Consider the following 17,294-nt stretch of genomic DNA (forward strand, 5'->3'; position numbering starts at 1 on the left):
AAGTAGGATAACAGGTGTAAATGGACATTGTCCTGAGATAATTGGCTAATAGGATTTATGGATTAATAGGATTTACCCTACCTAAAGGATGTTTTTGAAATTTGTTTATTATAAAATATTCTCAAAGCCTTAGGTTAATGCTGATAACCACAACAGCATTTTTTTCTTACTTTCCTGAACTTGGCATTCTGACCGAGAATCTGCTTTTCATCCCTTAGTGATCATGTATGCTAACTTAGGTTGCTGCTTTTGTTTTTGTTTTTTTAGCTTTGCATTGTCAACACCAGTAATCTGGAAATGGCTGTTAAGGAGAGGGCTGCCTTAGAGACAAAAGTTTAAGTATTTTTAGAAGTCTTTGAGCCAGTTAAGTAAAACTGGATAGAATTTAGCCATCACTTGAACAGATAGATACTCCTGTAATAATAGGGGAGCCTGACTTCAAGTATAGATCTGTGGTAAGGGTCATAAATGACATCCATATAAAAATACGGAAATATCTTCTTTTCTTGATTTATAAAGGCAATGCATTCTCAAAAAAAAAAAAAGAAGAAAAGAACACAGAAGTGTAGAAAGTGAGTTTCCCCTAAAGTTTTATGAATCTCCCTCTAAAGTTTGATGTATGTAAGTATACAGTATATGCCAGAACATAAGATGGTCCTCCCTCCAAATTATATTTGAGTTCTTATACTTTTCATATTATAAGTATTCTCTCAGTTTATTTTGCATGACCAAGCCTGCTTGGTGAAGACTCACTGATTTCTGGTTTCATTTTGTTGCGGTTGGAGAAAGTACTTTGTATGATTTTACTTCTTTTAAACTTGTTGAGACTTGTTTTATGAACTAGCATTTGGTCTGTCTTAGAGAATGCCCCATGTATGTTTCAAAAGATTGTATTTTGCTGTTGGGTTGAGCATTGTGTATATGTTAGTTAGGTCAAATCGGTTGATAGTGTTGTACGTGTCTTCCATATTCTTATTGATTTTCTGTTTTATTGTTGTATCAGTTACTGAAAGATGAATATTAAAATCTCTAACTATAATTGTTGAACTCTACCATTTCATCAGATTTTGCTTCAGGTATTTTGGTGCTCTGTTAAGGTGCATATATATTTATATTTGTCATATTTTCCTGTTACATTGACCCTGTTATCATTATGAAATGTCCCTCTTTGTTTCCAGTAGTATCCCTTATTTTAAATTTTCATTAATATAGCCATTCCAGTACTCTGTTGTTACTGTGGTAAATCTTTTTCCATCCTTTTACTTTCAACCTATTTGAATCTATGAATCTAAAGTGTGTCTCAGACACATGTAGAAATATATAAACAGCTTATAGATCAGTCTTGTTCTATTGAAGTCAGTCTGCAAACCTCTGCCTTTTTAAAAATTTAAGAAATTTTTCTCTAATTGTATTTTTTTATTGAGGTATAATTGACATCTAACATCATATTAGTTTCAGGTGTACAACATAATGATTCAATATTTGTATATATTGTGAAATGATCACCACAGTAAGTCTAGTTAATATCCATTACCACACATAGTTACCAAAAAAGTTACAACTTTTAAGATCTACTTTTTTAGCAACTTTCAGATATATGATTCAATATTATTAACTATAGTCACCATGTTGTACATTATCTCCCCATGACTTCTTTTGTTTGTTTTTTGTACATTTACAATTTAAAAAAATTTTTTTAATTGAAATATAGTTGATTTACAATGTGTTAGTTTCAGGTGTACAGCACAGTGATTCAGTTATATGTGTATACATGTGTGTGCGTGCATGTGTATGTGTGTATATATATATATATTCTTTTCCATTATAGGTTATTACAAGATATTGAGTGTAGTTCTCTGTGCTGTACAGTAGGTCCTTATTGGTTATGTATTTTATATAGACTGACTTATTTTATAACTGGAAGTTTGTACCTTTTGACCCCTTTCACCCTCTGCTTTTTGATCAGTGGTTAGTCTATTCACATTTTATGTAATAATTGATATGCTTGCATTTATGCCTGTCATTGTGCTATTTGTTTACAATACGTCTCATATCCTTTATTTTCCTTTACCTCCGTTCCTGCATTCTTTTGTGTTAAACAAATACTGTTTAGGATACAATTAGTATACAAATTTTACTTAGTATAGTTATATAGTTAGTATTTGTATATTAGTATACAAATGTAGTATACAATTTTAATTTCTCTGTTGTTATTTTTAGGTATTTTTTGAGGGTTGTGTGTGTGTGTGTGTTAGTTGCTCTGGGAAATACAATATGAAGTTTTAACATATCACAATCTAGTTAAGATTAATACTGAATTAATTCTGATAAAATATAGCAGATTTACTCCAATATAGCTCCATTTTCTCCTACTTCCTTTTTACTGTCGTCAAACGTGTTACATTAATATCTGTGATAAACCTGAGAATGTAGTATTATAATTATTGCTTTAAATAATCTTACTTTTTAAAAATGAAATGAAGAGAATAGAAAAAAAAGTGTGTGTGTGTGTATTTTGTACACACCATTTTTTATATGCACCCACATATTTACCGTTTCTGGTGTTTTTCTTTTCTTGCTGTGGATTTTAGTTACTGTCTGGTATTATTTCCTTTTATCACAAATAATGTGTTTTAGTATTTCTTCCTAACTTGTCTAGGAGCAACAGATTCTCTCTGTTTTTATCTGAGAATGTTTCCATTTCTCCTGCATTTGTGCAAAATAGTTTCACAGGATATAGAATTCTTGCTTGATGGTTTTTTCTTGTTAGCACACTGAATATGTCACTCTGTTGCCTTCTGACCTTCATTGTTTCTGTTGAGATGTACCTGTTAATTGTGTTGTTCTTCTCCTACATGTGATGAGTCATTTTTCTCTTGAAGCTTTTCTCTTGAATATTCTCTCTTTATCCTTGGATTTTGGAAATTTCACTATGATGTATCTAGGTTTGATACTCTTTATATTTATCCTATTTGGGGTTTATTGAGTTTCATGGGTTAGTAGCTTAATTTTTTAAATCAAATATGGGAGATTTTTGGCCATAATTTCTTCCAATTTCCTTTTCTCCTTCTTTCTCTCCTTCCTTTGGGTCTCTCATTACAAATATGTTGGTGCACTTGACATCTTCCTACAGCTCTCTGAGGCTCCCTTCATTTTTCTTCAATCTTTTGTTCTCCGTGTTCTTTGGATTGGATAATTTCTGTTGATCTCTCTTTAATAGATCAGAATCCAGACTTGCTGCAATATATTATCTAAAATATTCCCTAATTCTTTTCTTCAAATCTTCTCTTTAACTCTAGAGTTTCTATTTGGTTCTTTTGTATAGTTTCTGTGAAATTCCCTGTTGAGTCATTGTCTTTAATTCTCTGAACATATTTATAAAATCTACTTTTGAAGACTTTGCTAATGTATCATCTTTGTCAGTTTCTACTTACTGTACTTTTATCCTGAGTAAGAATCAGCTTTTTTATTTTATTACATATCTAGTAATTTTTGGTTGAAAACTAGATATTTTAGATAATATATTGTAGCAACTCTGTAATTTTTTTGAGAATTGTTTTTACTTTAGTAACTTGCCTATGCAACCACTGATGTCTCTGCTCAGTTTTTTTTTTACTCTTTTATTTATTTTTAAGCTTGCTTCCTAGGGAATGTTCCTGTGTCTGCATAACTTAGTGGCCAACCAATGACTTAGGCAGAGATTGTACTCAAACATCTTAATCCAGAAAGGCCTCAGACTGATCTCTGTGTGGACTTGGGAAACACATACAAAGTTGCTGTCCGTTTTCAGGTCATCCTTAGCTTTTACTTTTTACCAGACTTTCTTAGGTCTTTCCCACCCAATCACATAGTTTTCCACTTAGGCAAGAATTTATGGAGAGTTTATTTCAGTCTTTTTACGGCTCTCTAGTTTCCAGGATCTCCCTGTTAAATTCCTAGCTATTCTGCCAATCACCTCAGACAGGACTACCTCTTAGGCTTGCAAAGTTGTGGGGTTTTCTTATTCTTTCCTGATCGAGTTTGCCACTCTTAACTAGCACAGTCACAGGTTTTTACCCACTGGTCCACATCCTGTCTGCCCCTCTGGCAACAAACAACACTGTTTCCATGACCAACCATACATTAGAAAAACTCTTTTTACCAACCAAGTTGTTGGTGTTGGTAGAGTGTGAATAGCCTCTTGCAAAAAGGCCACTGAGTTCACCTGTCCTTAACTGAAGCTCTAGCAATTTTTCCACAGTAATCGTTTCTTAATTGTTTTCTGCATTTGGCCCATTTCTAGTACCCTGAAATGGTTGTCTTTGACAATCCTGTACAGGTTTATACAAGTCTTTTGCAGAGAAGAATCACCAACCTCTTCACACTGCCATAACTGGAGGTCCTTTTCTATATTTATGTTTGTTTATTCAACTTTATTACTCGTATCTTCTGTATTCCTGTTTACTTTTCCTTTAATTGGTCTGTCAAAGACTGAGAATGATATTTTTTTTAACGTTTTATTTTATATTGGAGTATAGCTGATTAACGTTGTGACAGTTTCAGGTGCACAGCAAAGCAACTCAGCCATACATATACATGTATCCATTCTCCCTCAGACTCCCCTCCCATCCAGGCTGCCACATAACATTGAGCAGAGTTCCCTGTGCTATACAGTGGGTCCTTGTTGGTTATCCATTTTAAATATAGCCGTGTGTACATGTCAATCCCAAACTCCCTAACTATCCCTTCCTGCCACCCTTCCCCCCTGGTAACCATAAGAGAATGATATTTTAGTCTTCTACAATTGAGTTTTTATCAGTTGATCCTTTTAAACAGTTTTGCATTGAATATTTGTATTTTATTTAAATGATATCATTGGGACTTTCCTGGCGGTCCTGTGGTTAAGACTCCGCATTTCCAATGCAGGGGGCACAGGTTCGATCCCTGGTTGGGCAACTAAGATCCCACATGGCACACACCGTGGCCAAAAAAAATAAAAAAATAAAAAATAAGTACTATCTTTATACGTTTTTGTGTGTATAAAATGTGTCACTTTGCCTAGTTTAATGCCTTAAATGCTACTGTTCTCATATTTTTCACTCATGCTGGATGTTTGCTTGGATTTTCCTTATGTTACTTCAGACTGGATTTAAATAATAGTGACACATCTGTGTGAGGGATCCCCAAGACCACCCCCAGGTTTGGTTTGGTGATTCACTAGAAAGACTCAGAGTATTTGGCAAATAGTTGTACTCATGGCCATGGCTTATCACAGAAAAGGATATAAAGCAAAATAAGCAAAGGGAAAAGTACATGGAGCCAAAGTCCAGAGGAAAACAGGTGCAAGCTTCCAAGAGTCCCCTCCCTGTAGTGTCACACAAGACTTGCATAATTCCTTCAGCAGCAAGTTGTAGCAGCACTTGTGAAATGTTGTCTTCCGGGGAAACTCATTAGAAACTCAGTGCCCAAGGTTTTTACAGGGGGCCGGTTACGTAGGCACCTTCTGCCCAACACATACAAGAATTGGAAAGCAGGTAACCACATTGTTTGCACAGTCTAGGCACAGTAAACCACCTTTCTTAGTATGGGAACAATGGGAACACTCCCAAAATTCAAGTACCCAGAAGTCAACATTATAGGCAACCCTTTCTAAGGTTAGCAGTCTGAAACCTAGTAAATCTTTTCTGCATAGCACCCTTGTCTTTTTTTTTTCTTTTCTTTTCTTTTTTTTTCAGTTGAACTACTCCTAGTGTTTCATTCATGAGTATAATGACCAAATTTGTTGACTTTTTTTTTTTTTTTTTTTTTTTTGCAATTCGAGGTTTAAAGCAATGATATGATGTTAAAGTATTTTCCCCTTAGTTTGGTAGATATATGATTTCATTCATATATCAAATTAGGGATCACCATTTATAGTTTTGTTTTCTGTTTCAAAAATTTTTTTTGTTGTTCCTTTAAGCCTAAAATAAAGTACATGCTTTTTTTGAAACTTTAATAGACAACAGTACTATACTTTCTCCACTTTGAATTACATGCTTGGAGCAGTTTTGTATGTGACAGTTTTTTGTATCTCCTAAATATCATAATGCCTTTTTGTTTCTTTTTTCAGCACGATTACGTGGTGTTCATGATGGTCTGTTCACTGGACAGATAGATGCTGTGGATACTCTTAATGCTACTTATAGAGTAACTTTTGATAGGGCAGGGCTTGGAACTCATACTATCCCTGACTATGAAGTTCTTGTAAGTATTGTTTCATAATACACGTGTTTTATGCCTATTAAATATGTTTTGTAGAGTTTTCTTAGGGGTTGTATTTATGATAGAATCAAGATTTCAAGTCACAGAGGAAGAGATCTTTAGGGGTTTCCAGCCCTGCTTACTAGACTCCTGGAGCAGAACTATACTTAAGTCTTCCACGTTTTCCAGAAGCTAGCATCCCTCTACCAAATTTAGTGTGACACAACTGATCACTCTTGACTAAATAATCTTGGGGAATAAGCTACACAACACTTTCATTTCAGCTGTTGGTATAGTCCTCTTGTAAAATGACTTTAAAAGTATGTTAACATCTTGCACTTCAAAATATATATTTTTATATGTTCCTATTTTATCCTCAGAATATGCAGGGTGGTTGTTAATTACCCCCACTTTTTGCATGATGAAATTGAGACATAAGTACGTTAGGTAATTTATTCAAGGCTTTCAAGCTGGATTCTTGCCCTATTGAGACTGGAATCCACATCTTTTGAACTTCTGATATAGTCCATTAAACTACTGGACCATTATTTCATGATTATGCTTGATTTAGCAATGTCATGGAAATTATATACCTTTCTAATAAGTTAAAATATAAAGGATAAATATAACTCTAATAGTTTTTTTTTAATGAGTAATGAACTTTTTATAACAAAACTATTTGCCTCTAAGCATTGTGGAAATTAAATTGTTCACATTTAGCCTCCCCTTTTTCATTTCTTTGTTATAAACTTGATTTTTAAGGGTTGTGAACTTACAATTAAAAATCAAAATTACTTTATCTCCTTAGTGCAAAAATAGAAGAATCTTTTTTTTCTGATCTATACTTTTTAAAAAACTGTGACTCTCTGCTTATTGTAAGGGTTTCCTTATCAAACGTACTTTTAGAGAGGAGTAGGAGAGAAAGGAAATTTGGACTAAATATAGAGCAAGGTATACCAATCTTAATTTTTTTCATTAAAGGAGGAAATCTTTAAACCTCCCATTTCAAAAAAGAAAAATTACTTTTCTGTTTCATTAACGTTATTTCCTTTATGAGATCACCCAAACATTTCTCCCTGGCCAGATAAGAATTGCCTTTAATTACAGTGGGTAATATTCAGATAGTCTTTAACACAGAGACAACCAAGGGTGGCCATAGATCACTTTCCTTTCTTTCAATAGATCACTTTCTTCTGTTTTATGAATTCAACCTCTTAGTAACAGAGTAGTATCCATACTCTGACTTAAGTTCTAGCCCTTTGATCTTTGTAGGTTAATATATTTTATGATAAAATAGGACTGTTATAAAGCTAAAATGATTGGTCAAGTTCTTCAAGTTTTGGGGACTATTTTCTTTTCCCAAAGAGTAATGAGCCTCATGAGACGATGCCTATTGCTGCCTTTGGACAAAAACAGCGACCTTCTCGATTTTTTATGACTCCACCACGGTTACATTATACTCCTCCTCTCCAGTCACCAATTACAGTAAGTAATATTTTTTAGATGTCACCAGTAGTTTAAATGATTATTATGAATGTAAACTATATTCTTATGAAATACACAACTATTACAGTAACTTCAGGAGGTGCCCACATTATTTTGAGTTGTCAGATATTAAATAAGAAGTTAATAATGTAAATAAAATAGTTGCTTCAACTCTGGAAATATTTTCCTTTTTGTAGGATTTTTAATAGAATAGTAATTATAATAGAATTTGCTCTTTATTTAAGAATAAGATACTTCCTTCCTACTGTATAGCACAGAGAACTATATTCAATATCCTGTGATAAACCGTAATGGAAAAGAATATGAAAAAAAAAGTATATATATGCATAACTGAATCACTTTGCTGTACAGCAGAAATTAGCACAACATTGTAAATCAACTGTACTTCAATAAAATAAATTTTTTAAAAAATAAGATACTTCTGGGGCTTCCCTGGTGGCACAGTGGTTAAGAATCCACCTGCCAATGCAGGGGACGCAGGTTCATTCCCTGGTCCAGGAAGATCCCACATTCCGCAGAGCAGCTAAGCCCATGTGCCACAACTACTGAGCCTGCGCTGTAGAGCCGGTGAGCCACAACTACTGAGCGCGTGTGCCACAACTACTGAAGCCCGTGCACCTAGGGCCTGTGCTCCGCAGCAAGAGAAGCCACCGCAATGAGAAGCCTGCACACCGCAACAAAGAGCAGCCCCCGCTGGCCGCAACTAGAGAAAGCCTGCACGCAGCAACGAAGACCCAACACAGACAATAAATAAAATTAATTAATTAATTAATTAATTAATTAAAAAAATAGATACTTCCTTTTGAAAAGTCAATGGTTAAATGATTCCCTTTTATTCCCACAGGATAATGACCCCTTATTAGGACAGTCACCTTGGAGAAGTAAAATTTCTGGCTCTGACACAGAAACGTTAGGTGGTTTTCCAGTAGAGTTCCTTATCCAAGTGGTAAGAATTGCTCTGAATATTTTGGTTATTTATGAAAAAAACTCAATGACTTTTGTGTTATTAAAGTTGAAAATTTTTCTAGGACCAAATATTTTTGTACTTTTAAAAATCATTGTGTTGGTTTTAAGAACTCTTATTTTCCAACAAGCTTGAAAATAAGTTATAACAGCAAAAAAAGACTTAGAGATCTATTTTTGTTGGGCTTTTCTTGGGTTTGGTTCTTATTATTTTTCTGTGTTAAGGACTCTAACCTTCTAGTATATGCTGTGTGAAACTGAATGGTTAACTGTTCATAAATTTTATAAGTATAAAGGTTTTTATTTAGTAATCTCAGTGCATCCTGCCATTATCAGTCACCTCAACAACTGTGGTGTGTTGGCCAGCTCTCTGGTTAGGAGAAACTTTATTTCTTTTCTGAGACTAGGAATAGCTATTCATTTGCTAAGTACTTATTGATTAGGCACAAAGAAATCTAAGGCTAAATCGAAACAAGTATAGAATTATTATATAGAACAATTTTCTTGAATATCCTGACTCTTAAGAATGTAATGAGCTGTTTGTTTTGAAAATTAGATTAAATAAATTATTTAGTTTGGTTTTTTATCAGTAATTTAATGTTTTATTTTCTTTTTATTTTCTTTTATTTAGTTTGAACCATAGTCTAATAATGTTTGATTTGTTTCTTTTCTTTTTGTTTGAAAAGAAAAACTACTTGGCTTGGGATAGATAGAGTCTTTATAAATAAAAGTGTTTATAGTGTAATCCATTAAAATATTCACAGGGTTACCTTTTACAATTAATGTTATTTTGAGGAAAAGTATTATCATTTATGTGTATAGCATTTTTTATTCCTTAGTTATATGTTGTTAATTATCCTTGGAATACAGAATTACATCTTTTAACTTCCAAAGGCAGATAAGATATTTTTATATGAAAAGTTAAAAATATGAAAAGAGACAAGGCTTATCATTTTCACAAATAGGACACTTGTGTTTTAAAGAAATTCTTTCTTTTAAATAGTGGAAGTAAAAACAGAGCTAATATGTCATATTTGGGCAAGTGTGTGTAGGGGGAGATGGAGGGAAGAACAGGGGGTCAGGGAGAGGGAGAGAGGGGCTAGAGGGGAGAGAGAGAGAGAGAGAGAGAGGGAGAGATCCATCGATACACCAGCAGAGGGCGTCAGAGGCTAAATACTAGTATGCTACTTCTAAAGTATTGATGTTTTTATTGATGCTTAGATGTTTGCTTGCAGTGCTTAATTTTAACTTCAAAATCTACGTGTAAAAGCCTAGTTAAAACACTACTTTCATTATTTTAAGCTATCTAACAGATAAAAATAAAAGTCCTTTTATGTACTTGTCTTTTGTAGTATGTAAAGTTTTATGAAACTCAGATCTGCTCTTGTTAAGCTGTGAGATATGTTTTTGTCTTTTTCTGTTACTGTTTTCTTTCTTATAACAAAATAAGCATCATCATTTTTTTGCAATTTTTATAATTCATAGTTTACAATGAATTTTCTTTGTGAGGAAACTTTTTCTTTCCTGGGGTTAGGGATTTTGAGGAATCTAAAAGACTGCCCACTTGTTAGAGAGGACTCAGTTTTGAAAAGAATGAAAAGGAAACAGCATGATTTTCTATCAAAAACAAGCAAGAAGGGACTTCCCTGGTGGCACAGTGGTTAAGAGTCCGCCTGCCAATGCAGGGGACACGGGTTCGAGCCGTGGTCCGGGAAGATCCCACATGCCGCGGAGCAACTAAGCCTGTGCGCCACAACTACTGGGCCTGTGCTCTAGAGCCCGCGAGCCACAACTACTGAGCCCGTGAGCCACAACTACTGAAGCCTGAGCACCTAGAGCCTGTGCTCCGCAACAAAGAGAAGCTACCACAATGAGAAGCCTGCGCACCGCAACAAAGAGTAGCCCCGCTCGCCACAACTAGAGAAAGCCCACGCACAGCAACGAAGACCCAAGGCAGCCAAAATTAATTAATTAATTAATTAATTTTTAAAAAACAAGAAACACAAAACTGAAAATGCGAGAGAGACTGTTGCCTTCATCCCATCTTTTACTGCTTCTAACTCTGAAGAATCACACAAATTTCCATAAAACCCCAACAACTAGAGACAGGGTACCAGTCCACAGCTCTGGACATACTAATGAGGGTCTGTGTTAATAACTATGAAACATATCTCACCCGGCCCTCCGTCTGCCTGTATCAACTTAGGTCAAGTTTTTAGATTTTTTTTAATTATCAAAAATTTAATGCATATAAAAGCAAACAGGGGACTTCCCTGGTGGTGCAGTGGTTAAGAATCCACCTGCCAATGCAGGGGACACAGGTTCGAGCCCTGGTCCAGGAAGATCCCACATGCCGTAGAGCAACTAAGCCCGTGCGCCACAACTACTGAGCCTGTGCTCTAAAGCCCGCAAGCCACAACTACTGAGCCCACACCCCACAACTACTGAAGCCCGCGCACCTAGAGCCCGTGCTCCGCAACTAGAGAAGCCACCGCAATGAGAAGCCTGCGCACCGCAAGGAAGAGTAGCCCCCACTCGCCACAGCTAGAGAAAGCCTGTGCGCAGCAACGAAGACCCAACACAGACAATAAATAAAATAAATTAATTAATTAATTAATTAAAAAAGAAAAAAGCAGACAGGGTTGTATAATGCACCTCTAGGTACCCATTATCTAGCTATAACAGTTATCAACAACTCCTGGCCAGTTCAGTTTCAGCTATGCTCCCACCCACTTTCTCTGTTTTGAGAAATCAGACATCATATCATTTATCTGTAAATATTTCGTTATATATCTTTAAGTGGTAAGGGCCCTTTTTTTTTTTAAGAGACATAACTATATTATCATTATTACATCTAAAAAGTTAACAAAAAGTCTTAATATCATCACATATCCAGTCAGCACTCCAGTTCTCTAGTTGTCTCTTAAATGTTGAGTGTACTTTTTCCCCATTAACTTATTTGTTGAAGAAACTAGATTATTTGTCCATAGAGTCTCCCACAGTCTGGATTTTGCTGACTGAATCCTTGTGATAACATCCAACATATTCTTTTGTCTTTTATATTTCATGTAAATTGCTCATTGAATATAAAGATTTGATTTGATTTGGGTTTTTTATTTGATTGGTGTACTTGTTTTTATGTGACTACTTTTATGTGTGGTTTTGTGTTCTAATAGGATACCCATATTATTTTATCTCTTTTTTTGTATAATGTTGGCTGGTACTAATTATCAATGCCTAGGTCAATTCATTCATTAGGATTGCAAAATGGTGCTATTCTTGTTCTTTGTTTAGTAGCTGTAATAGTTCTATAAGGAAAAACTTCCCCTAATCTATTATTTGGTTACCTAATGGCATAGTTTGTATAGTATAGGCAGGATAAATGCTTGACTCTGTCTTTGTTTTCCAGTTTATGAGTATGGTCACTAGTATTCTCCAGCAATGGTTAATTTTAAGTATCAGTCTGAACTCATGGATTTTAATGTATTTGTGCTTCAGTTAACTGTAGTTATTATTCTGATTGGTCCACACATTGTTCCATTTTGGACCAGTGAAAGCTTATTCAGGTTGACTCCTTAATCGTTTTGACATATCCTGGTTACAGGGGAATTTAAAATATCTTCTTCTCAGCCAGTCTGACTTATAAAATAGTGTCTGTGCTATATTTATATTGGAAACACTAAAATCTGCTAAAATATCTTGGTGAAAACTTAGAAATTTGGCATCTACATGATATACTTAAGTGCCTGTGTTTATTCCAAAACATCTCTTCTTCATTGTCTATAGACCAGATTATCAAAAATTCTCATGATTAAAAAGGAACATATCAAGAAATTAAGGGAAATGAACACAGAAGCAGAAAAACTGGTAAGGATATTTTTTTTTCATTGTTTGCTTGTCTCATTTTAAAATGGTGGGCAGCTTCTATATCTAAAGATTTTTAAATATTTTATGGAAGAAAACCTTGAGATAAATGTTATTTTTAAATCCTGATTTGTTCTCGCTATCTCTTGTTATACTGAACATACGCTAAGTAAATTAGCAATGCAATACAGTTCATTACCCCAGACCTCCTTATGCCATTGAATAGGATTAATGGGTATATATTAGGTTCTTTGACAGTTTGCTTGAGTGTAGAATTCCTAGCATTGGTGCCTCTGACTAAGGAAGTCATATTAGCAGAGGTTATTAAAAGTGATTCAGAGTAAATAAATCAAGAAATATATAGGCTGGTATCTTCAGGTTATCTTGACAGAGCTTATATCCTATTTTATTAATCTAATGAGTATAAAAATATGAGTCAATTTTATTCATAGGAGAGAATTATCAGAGTTTTTTAAAATGTAGAAAATACTAAGGAAATTTTTAAATTGTATTGAAAGTCATAACTTGCTTATGGATTTATAGGATGGTGAATAGATTTTATCTCAAGTACCATCTCCAGTTGATTGAAAATGGTTGCAAGGATGTATGAAAGTAAGGGAGAGCTCAGTGACTGGGCCTGGGGGCAAAGGGCTGTAGCTAATTACCAATGTCTGTCATGAATGCAGGAATAGGGAGTTGTCGTAACATTAGTCATCTCTTGTATGGAATGGTGTGAGGGGTAGGTGTGGGTAAATAGCTGGACAAGTAGTCACCTAACTGAATGAGGAACAGTCCTTTTAGGATTATGGATTTTTTTAATCTGGACATGACTTTGAATTATCTAATTTGAACCCATCATTTTTATGGAATTGAAAACTGAAGACCAAAGATGTCAAGGGATTTTGGACTAAGATTATGCTGCTGTTTAGTAGTACAGGTACCAGAACAGGCTTCTTAGTCCCAGTTTAACTCATTTAGGCATGATATAAAGTTAGTATTGTCAGATACACAGGCTATCAAAGATTGAAAAAAAATAGCCATAACATATTACCATTATATATCCTAAATGTAAAAATACTATGTGTTTGCTTCTTTCCTACTGGACTCTAATTCTTATCTTGGTTTCCATCAGTTCTACTTCTACCCTTTATTCTATGCCTTTTCAATGCTCCCCCACTACATTTCCTCTGATCATTTTATCATCTCTTCCACCTTGATGCATAATCAAATTATTTAACTTTCATATCACTAGCTAGGACTTTTCCCTGTATCTAGGTTTCACACCTTAAAGTACTAGACTTGCCTTAGCCTAGTTAGTGTTACCTACTTTTTAAAAAAGGCCTGTTTTGATGTTGGTTTGGCTTCTTGGCATGTGGGATCTCTGTAGAAATCTAACTGGCTTGATAGGCTTTATAATTTATTTATGATTAGAAATAATTACCATTATAAAAATTGAAATACTGTAAAACTATTTAGTTTAGTATATGGTATAAATATGTTTTTATGCTTAGCATATGGATTTCTTCTTCTATGCATATACTTTCATATGTTGTTTTGTTTTTTGAAGTATAGTTGATTTACAGTTTTGTCTTAGTTTCAGGTATACAGCATATTGATTTAGTATTTTTGTCAGATTGTATTACGTTATAGGTTATTACAAGATACTGGGCATAATTCCCAGTGCTATACAGTGTATTCTTGTTGCTTATCTACTTTTCATATGATAATTTGTATCTGTTAATCCCATATCCCTAATTTATCCCTTCCTGCTTTCTTCTCCCCTTTGGTAACCACTAGTTTGTTTTCTATATCTGTGAGTCTATTTCTGTTTTGCATACACATTCATTTGTATTGCATTTTAGATTCCACATATAAGTGATATTATACAGTATTTGTCTTCCTCTGTCTGACTTATTTCACTAAGCATAACATTCTCTAGGTCCATCCATGTTTCTGCAAATGGCTTTTTTTCATTGTTTTTTATGACCAAGTAATACTCCATTTGTGTGTGTGTGTGTGTGTGTGTGTGTGTGTATGTGTGTGTGTGTATGACACATATTTGTAAACCAGTCAGCTGTTGCTGGACACTTGGGTTGTTTCCATGTCTTGGCTATTGTAAATAGTGCTGCTATAAACATTGCGGTGCATGTATCTCTTTGAATCGGTGTTTTCATTTTTTTCTGCATATATACCCAGGAGTGGAATTGCTGGATCATATGATAGTCTATTTTTAGCTTTTTGAGGAACCTCCATACTGTTCTCCATAGTGACTGCACCAATTTACATGCCCACCAACAGTGTATGAGGGTTCCCTTTTCTCCACATCCTCTCTAACATTTGTCTTTTGTAGACTTTTTGATGATAACCATTCTGACCGGTGTGATGTGATACCTCATTGTGGTTTTGATTTGCATTTCTCTAATAATTAGTGATGTTGAGCATCTTTTCATGTGCCTGTTAGCCATCTACATGTCTTCTTTGGGAAAATGTCTATTCAGATCCTATGCCCACTTTTGGATTGAATTGTTTGCTTGTTTTTTTGATACTGAGTTATATGAGCTGTTCATATATTTTGGATATGAATCCCTTGTCAGCTGCATCATTTGCCAATATTTTCTTCCATTCCATAGTTTGTCTTTTTCTTTTGTCAATAGTTTCTTTTGCTATGCAAAAGCTTTAAGTTTAATTCGACCCCATTTGTTTATTTTTGCTCTTATTTCTTTTGCCTTAGGAGGGTGATCCAAGAAAATATTGCTACAATTTCTGTCAAAGAGTGCTCTGCCTCTGTTCTCTTCTAGGAGTGTTATGGTTTCCGGGCTTACATTTAAACCGTTTTGAGGGGTTTTTTTGTTTTGTTTTTTTTGTATATGGTGTGAAAGAGAATGTTCTACTCTTACTGTTTTACATGTGGCTGTCCATTTTCCTAGCACCACTTGTTGAAGACACTGTCTTTTTTCCATTGTATAGACTTACCTCTTTTGTCGTAGATTAATTTATCGCAGGTGCATGGGTTTATTTCTGGGCTCTATTCTGTTCCATTGATCTATGTGTCTATTTTTGTGCCAATACCATGCTGTTCTGCTTACTATAGTTTAGTATAGTGTGACGTCTGGGAGGGTTATACATCCAGCTTTGTTCCTTTTTCTCAGGATTGCTTTGGCAATTAAGGGTCTTTTGTGATTTCATATAAATTTTAGGATAATTTGTTCTAGTTCTGTGATAATTGTCCTAGGTATTTTGATAGGGATTGCATTAAATCTGTAGATCGATTTGGCTAGTATGCCCATTTTAATAATGTTAATTCTTCCAACCCAATAGCACGGAATATTTTTCCATTTCTTCGAATCATCTTCCTCAGTGTTTTATAGTTTTCAGAGTATAGGTCTTTCACCTCCTTGGTGAAGTTTATTCCTAGAGTTTGTTTGTTTTTGATGCAATTTTAAACAGGATTGTTTTTTACTTTCTCTTTCTGATATTTCATTATTAGTATATAGAACCGCAGAATATTTCTGTATATTAGTCTTGTATCCTGCAGCCTTTCCGAATTCATCTATTAGTTCTAATAGTTTTTGGGCCTAGACTTTAGGGTTCTCTATAGAGTATCATGTCATCTGCAGGTAACGACAGTTTTAGCTCTTCACTTCCAATTTGTGTACCTTTTATTTCTTTTTGTTTTTGATTGCTGTGTCTAGGACTTCCAATATTATTTCCTGAATTTAGCGGCAAGGCTTTCAGCATTTCACTGTTGAGTATTATGCTGGCTGTGGGTTTGTCATAAATGGCCTTTATTATGTTGAGATTTGTTCCCTCTGTACCCACTTTGATGAACATTTTTATCATGAATGGATGTTGAATTTGTCAAATGCATTTTCTGCGTCTGTTGAGATAATCATGTGATTTTCATCTTTTTTTGTTTGTTAAAGTGGTGTGTCACACTGGCTAATTTGCGTATGTTGAACCATCCTTGTGACCCTGGGATAAATCCAGCTTGATCATGGTGTATGATCCGTTTTATGCATCATTGGATTAGGTTTGCTTATATTTTGTTGAGGATTTTTGCATCTCTATTAAACAAAGATATTGGCCTGTAATTTTCCTTTTTTGTAGAGTCTTTGTGTGATTTTGGTATCAGGGTAATGGTGGCCTCATAAAATGAATTTGGGAGTGTTCCCTCCTCTTCAGATTTTTGGAATAGTTTGAGAAGGATAGGTATAAGTTCTTCCTTACATGTTTGATTGTCTGTACCTGGACTTTTGTTTGCTGGGAGTATTTTAATTGTAGATTCAATTTCACTCCTAGTGATTGGTCTTCAAATTATCTGTTTCTTCTTGACTCAGTCTTGGCAAGCTGTATGTTTCTAGAAATTTGTCCATGTCTTCTAGGTTATCCAGTTTGTTGGCATATAACTTTTCATAGTATTCTCTGTCATTTTGTTTGTTTGTTTCTCTGTAGTATTGTGTTTATTTGGGTCTTCTCTCTTTTCTTCTTCATGAGAGCCTGGCTAAAGTTTATCAATTTTATTTGTCTTTTTAAATAACCAGGTCTTGGTTTCATTGATCTTCTCTATTGATTTTTTGGTCTCTATTTTATTTATTCTCTCTGATCTTTATTATTTCCTTCCTTTTGCTGACTTTGGACTTTGTTTTTCTTTTTCTATTTCTTTTAGGTGGTAGGTTAGGTTGTTTATTTGAGATTTTTCTTATTCTTGAGGAAGGCCTATATCACTGTGAACTTCTCTCTTA

The 17,294-nt window shown here is 34.5% G+C and overlaps 1 protein-coding gene across 3 annotated transcripts in view; it reads left to right on the forward strand.

Annotated features, from left to right (window-relative positions):
• LIN9 (lin-9 DREAM MuvB core complex component) overlaps positions 1–17,294 on the forward strand; it is a 102,008-nt gene that overhangs the window by 55,182 nt on the left and 29,532 nt on the right. For all 3 annotated transcript variants that reach the window (XM_068538520.1, XM_068538522.1, XM_068538521.1), the window contains exons 8-11: positions 6,089–6,222; positions 7,585–7,704; positions 8,570–8,671; positions 12,475–12,555. In XM_068538520.1, coding sequence (XP_068394621.1) covers positions 6,089–6,222; positions 7,585–7,704; positions 8,570–8,671; positions 12,475–12,555 — 437 coding nt within the window. The remainder of the gene's footprint in view (positions 1–6,088; positions 6,223–7,584; positions 7,705–8,569; positions 8,672–12,474; positions 12,556–17,294) is intronic.

This window comes from Eschrichtius robustus, chromosome 3 (genome assembly GCF_028021215.1).
Source record: "Eschrichtius robustus isolate mEscRob2 chromosome 3, mEscRob2.pri, whole genome shotgun sequence".
NCBI lineage: Eukaryota > Metazoa > Chordata > Mammalia > Artiodactyla > Eschrichtiidae > Eschrichtius > Eschrichtius robustus.